The following is a 6,115-nucleotide window of genomic DNA, read 5'->3' as shown; positions in this document are numbered from 1 at the left end:
AATTTGTGAATATTTTAGCAATCAACAGTTTGATTTATTGATGGCTGCTTCATAAATAATCCCAAAGTATGGAGACCCATAAGTATTCCAAAGTAAAATAGAAATGAGATATAGATATGTGTACAGAACCTTCTTCAAGGAAATTTTGTATAAAAACCTTGTAAGTGCATAGCTTTGAACTTTTGGGCAAATCAATGTAATCTTAATCACTATTTAAAGCAACACACTGACCCATACATTTTCTCAGAGCTCCCTTGACTTCACTGTTCCTCAGACTGTAGATGAGGGGGTTCAGCACTGGGGTGAAGATAGTATAGATTGCTGACACAATTTTATCATGGTTTGCTGATCTGTAGGATTTGGGTCTCATGTAGGTAAAAATGGTTGCTCCAAAAAAGAGTCCCACCACAGACAGATGAGAGGAGCAGGTGGCAAAAGCCTTCTTGCGGGCTTCATTAGAGCGCATCTGGAGAACTGTAGCAAGGATGAGACTATATGAAATCAGGATGAGGGAGATGGGGACCAGGAGCATTAACACACAGCATATGTACATGACAGACTCAAAGAGAGATGTGTCAGCACAAGCCAAACGCACTAGAGATGGGGCTTCACAAAAGAAATGATCGATCTCATGTGAACTGCAGTATGAGAAGGTCAGGGTAGCAGCAGCCTGCATGAGTCCATCAGCTGCACCCAGAAACCAAGACCCCCAAATCATTCTCAGGCATATTTGCCAGCTCATGAGGACTGGGTATCTCAGTGGGTGGCAAATAGCGACATAGCGGTCATAGGACATGGCTGCTAGGAGGAAGCACTCACCCCCTCCCAAAGTGAGGAAGAAAAAGATCTGCAACCCACAGCCAACTGGAGAGATGGAATTCCTGCCAGTCAAGTAGTGAGCAGCCATTTGGGGTACAATTGTGGAAACCAGCATCATGTCCATGAGGGAGAGTTGGCTCAGTAGGAAGTACATGGGCCTGTGGATTTGGGGGTCCAGGAGAATCAGAAGAAGCATGAGGGCATTGCCCACTAAGGAGGCGAAGGCAGTTGTCAGAACCATCACAAAGAGAAATAGATGTGGTCCTGTGTGGTTAAGGAGTCCTAGGAGAATGAAATCTGAAGTGAGATTCCAGTTTTCCATGATTTCAAACAAGAGTGACACTGCAAATGGAGAAATAGATGAGGATTAAATGTACATAACATACCAAAATGTATTAAAACCTTTTAAAATCAGATAAATTTGTTGACATTCATTAATCCATGGAGGTATTGTTATGTTCTAAACAACAAGAGGACTTAACTCTTTCTTCCTCCCCCCACATGAAGCATGTGTAAATTCCCAGGCCAGTGACAAAACTAACACCACAGCAGGAACCCAAGCCACTGCAGTGACAATCCTTGATCCTTAACCTGCTGCACTACTAAGGAATTTCTTAAGCCAAATAGCTGGAAGTATTGAGGCTGCTGGTAGAAATATAACTTACTTTGAAATTGTTAATGCATTTCATTTAAACTTGCCAAGCTATACATTGAGAATAAAAATGACCTTCTTAGAATACCCCCCAATGTAACGTTATGGTGCAAACTTTTACTAACCATAAAAGGCATTTTGTGTAGAGAGAAGGTTTTCCTGCAAAGTAAGAGAAATACAGCTTTTACTGGGTAAAGAGGAAAAAAAAATAAAACTCTTTATTTCTTCACCCAACCATAGAGATAATAAATTAACCTCTTCTTTATTTCCAAGAAGTACTAAGTCCTTAGAGGCATTTTCAGCTCTGATATCCTGGAGTCAGAACTGTTCTAGTTTGTTAAATAAATACAACCATAGATGCAGAGATAAGATTATTAATTCAGTCTCAAAGTTATGATACGATTCAATGAAGATACATGGCAGAAGGAGTCCACCTCTTCCATGGTCACTCCCTTTACCACCACTTATTACATCCATCCCACACTAGACTGTCAATTAAGAATTAGATGAATCTTTGCTTATACCATGTAAGAGAGGTTTATGTTTTTAGATAAAATTATAATTACATAAATTTTCAGTTTACAAAATATTTTCTTAACATGAAATTTCTACTTGTGTTTTTTCAGTATTTTAAAATATATTAAATCATTAGCTCTTAACATTTCAACTGATGTGATATAACTGCACTGTTTTTTTAGGTGAAAATAAATGTATGAAAAACAAGCAGTTCATCATGAATATAAATGACTAGTGAGCATTCTAATAGGATTTAGATTATTTAATGGAAATATTAGCTAAATAGGTCAATTAAACAAAATGAGTGGGAGATGATTTTATTTTCCTAAAATATGATAGCATTTTATTATTTGTCTGATTACAATTGCTATCTATCTTTCCACATTACTTAAGTGAGACAATTTGTCACAATTTAGAATGTTTGGAAACCTATGCAAAGAGGATTCTGAGGGAAAATTTCTAACAAAATTAATTATGATACAAAGTGTGGTGACACTTTTAAAAGAGGAATTAAGTCATCTTGAAAGTAAAATAATGAATGTAAGATTAGGTAGAAGTGTAAAAGCTCACTTCTAACTTATTAGAATAGGAGTAGGAACACTTAATACAGTAAAAATGAATATTTTCTTCTTTCTTCGCTATAGTTTCAGAACACTAGATATCTTCTATCTTTTCTTCTGTCTCGATAGTTGTTCATATAGGACAATGCTGAAATTGTGATATTTTTACTTTAAATTACAAACTCATCTCTTTTGCAATGCTACCAGAAGGTGTAAATATAACCCCTCTTTTTTTTCACAGAGTAATCATAAGACTATTTAAAACTATCTATAATTTTTCATTCTATATTTTTCTGATCCTTTGTGCCCTCACAATGAAAACTATAAATTTCCCCCCGAAATACTGATAATTAATCAATCTATTCTATGAAAAAAGAGACAAATCACTTATTTGATGGAATTGGCAAGTTATTACAAGTGTTTTAACCTGATGACTTGGTCAGCCAACTTTTATTTAAATCCTTCAGATTGTAGAATAGATAGTCCAATGGATTTTACTTGGAGGAAAATACAGAGGAAATGGTATAAATACGGACTTTCTAGAGTTCAAACACCATAAGCAAAACTAATAAATATTAAAATATTAGTACAACTTACATAAGATGATGAACTCCAATAACTTGGATGTGCATCCCCTCTGTAGGACATCCTCCTAATGTGCCTCTGAGTGCACGAAGGCTCTTCTGGTCTTGCAGCCTCTGGTCTTGCTCATATGAGTGTCTGCAGTGACCTCTTAAGGGGTGTGGCATTTTGCCATCTTGTTCTAAAATTACTATCCTGCTAAGATGTCAGACCTGCATCAGCATGACTCCTTGGATTTCAGGAGTATTTAACTTTCAAGGATTTTATAGATTCTTAACACTTCAAAATACAGCATTTCAGAATGTAATGATTCATTAAAATAAGAGAGAATTATTTATAAAAATGTAAATAAATATTTGGAAAGAGATGATGTTGAAAAAATACACTAAGGGGGAGTCTAATCTGAGTTTAAGCCTTAGTTGCTTAAACTTTCATAAGGGTTAAAAGTGTTGAAAGACAACATATTGTCAAATCCAGGTAGAATTCAGCTATTATTTTTCCTTTTTGAACTTTTTGAGAGAATTAGTATATGTTATGAGTTTCAATTAATTTGCATCTATATTTTATAATTTTATATGTATATATTTATTTGTGTTTATATAATAAAATGCATAAATAATAGCAAGGGACTGGAGAACATATACTTCAGTACTGAAAAGAGGACAGAGGGGGTAATCAATGGAATAATCCATAAGCCACACTGAATAATAATTCTAAGTGAAGGGGTCCCTTGATTGCCAGTCATAGAGGTTGGTTTCCTGTAGCATATACCAGGTGAATCATATGATGGGGCTCACAGAACATGCCTAATGAGTTGATGAGCTCAATAAAAATATAGTTTCCTTCTAGTATAAAATTTCACAGTAGTTTGCCACCTGCCCAAAGGAGCATGCTGGAATGAGGAGTTCAAAGCATCATCTGGCAGGCCTTGCTTTTGATTTAGAGAGACTGCTATGTGCCTCTGATAAGTACATCAGTCCTAAACTGGGAACCTGGAATTCTATCCTAAAGAGGTTAAAGTAAACTTAATAGAAAGTACCAATTGTAGTGAGTCAGTGTAGCAAGGGACTGCATTGCATTATAACAGCACACTTTAGGGCTAATTAGACTGTAAAAGATCCCTATAAAAATATATAAGGATTTTGCTTACCCTAGAGTGCCCATTCTCTGTGCTATGGCTTGGATTTCATTACTATATTGGATAACCTAAACCCAAAATATACCATCTAAGAAGAAGGAAACCAGGCTTCACCCTTTCTCTCTCTTTACCAACATTAAGGAAAGACAATGTGAGGAAATAGAGATAAGGAAGGCTTCTATAAAATAAGAAGAGGCCTTACTGAGAACAAAGTTACCTAGCACGTTGGTCTTAGACTTGCAAACATCCAGAAGTTTGAGAAAATAAATATATGTTTGTTTGTTTGTTTGTTTTGTTTGTTTTTTTTTTTTTATTTTTCCACTGTACAGCAAGGGGATCAGGTTATCCTTACACGTATACATTACAATTACATTTTTCCCCCACCCTTTCTTCTGTTGCAACATGAGTATCTAGACAAAGTTCTCAATGCTACTCAGCAGGATCTCCTTGTAAATCTATTCTAAGTTGTGTCTGATAAGCCCAAGCTCCTGATCCCTCCCACTCCCTCCCCCTCCCATCAGGCAGCCACAAGTCTCTTCTCCAAGTCCATGATTTTCTTTTCTGAGGAGATGTTCATTTGTGATGGATATTAGATTCCAGTTATAGGTGATATCATATGGTATTTGTCTTTGTCTTTCTGGCTCCTTTCACTCAGTATGAGATTCTCTAGCTCCATCCATGTTGCTGCAAATGGCATTATGTCATTCTTTTTTATGGCTAAGTAGTATTCCATTGTGTATATAGACCACCTCTTCCGAATCCAATCCTCTGTCGATGGACATTTGGGTTGTTTCCACATCCTGGCTATTGTGAATAGTGCTGCAATGAACATGCGGGTGCACGTGTCTCTTTTAAGTAGAGTTTATGTTTGTTTTTTTAATCTACCCTGTCTATGATATTTTGTTAAGTAACAAGCTAAAAAGCTGAAAAATCCACTCTGGTGTATGGCCATATTTTCTTTGAGAAGGATCACTATACAGTGAGCATATGAAATTATTGTTGAATTTTGAGCCCTTTCTTCAGGTGAACTGGCACAGCAGAAATGAATCTGACTAGTAACCATGAGGTTGTGGGTTCAATCCCTAGCCTCACTCAGTGGTTTAAGGATCTGGTGTCGACATGAGCTCTGGTGTAATTTGCAGACCGGGCTCAGACCATGTGTTGCTATGGCTGTGGTGTAGGCCAGCAGCTGTAGCTCTGAATCCGCCCTTAGCCTGGGAAACTCCTAGGGTGTAGCTGTAAAAAGCAAATAAAATAAAATAAAATAAAATAAAATAAAATAAAATAAAATAAAATAAATAAATAAAAATAAAGAAAGGCAGAAGTAGCTAACTTTCATCAAACTTGTTGAGATCCAATATTTGATATTCAGGTAGATTTTATTAAGCATGCAGGCATTTGTTTTTCTCCCCCTCAACTGAGTAAATTTAAGTTTCAGCACAGCCCAACATAAAATTGCTTTTTATTTTCCCCTTACGGAATTTTACTTATCTAGAATATTACTCATAGTTTGACTCCATGTTTGACTAACTCACTGGAGAAAAATGTCTATTATTCCTAATAGTTTCGCTTCAGCAAAAAAAAAGGGTTATTTGTTCTTGATACTTCAATGTAGGGAATGGATTTTATGAAAATATATTACTTCAGTAATTCAGTCACTGAAACATAGCTCAAGGCAACGCCAGATCCTTAACCCACTGAGCAAGGCCAGGGACAGAACCCGCAACCTCATGGTTCCTAGTTGGATTCGTAAACCACTGTGCCATGACAGGAACTCCTATTTTGGTTTATTCATTTACTCCACAACTTTCTGTCTTTGCAGCTCTAGAGCTAAAACGTGATGTGAAC

The 6,115-nt window shown here is 36.4% G+C and overlaps 1 protein-coding gene across 1 annotated transcript; it reads right to left on the bottom strand.

The window, feature by feature from the left end:
• Positions 1-202: 202 nt before the first annotated feature.
• On the bottom strand, positions 203-1,177 carry LOC125124162 (olfactory receptor 2T8-like). The gene has a single exon (XM_047774311.1). It carries the CDS (start codon positions 1,139-1,141, stop codon positions 203-205), a length of 939 nt encoding a protein of 312 aa, XP_047630267.1. The 5' UTR covers positions 1,142-1,177.
• Positions 1,178-6,115: the final 4,938 nt, after the last annotated feature.

Source organism: Phacochoerus africanus, chromosome 4 (assembly GCF_016906955.1).
Source record: "Phacochoerus africanus isolate WHEZ1 chromosome 4, ROS_Pafr_v1, whole genome shotgun sequence".
Taxonomy (NCBI): Eukaryota; Metazoa; Chordata; class Mammalia; order Artiodactyla; family Suidae; genus Phacochoerus; species Phacochoerus africanus.
The sequence above is the reverse complement of the archived record's forward strand: the minus strand, read 5'-3'. Positions and strand labels throughout refer to the sequence as shown.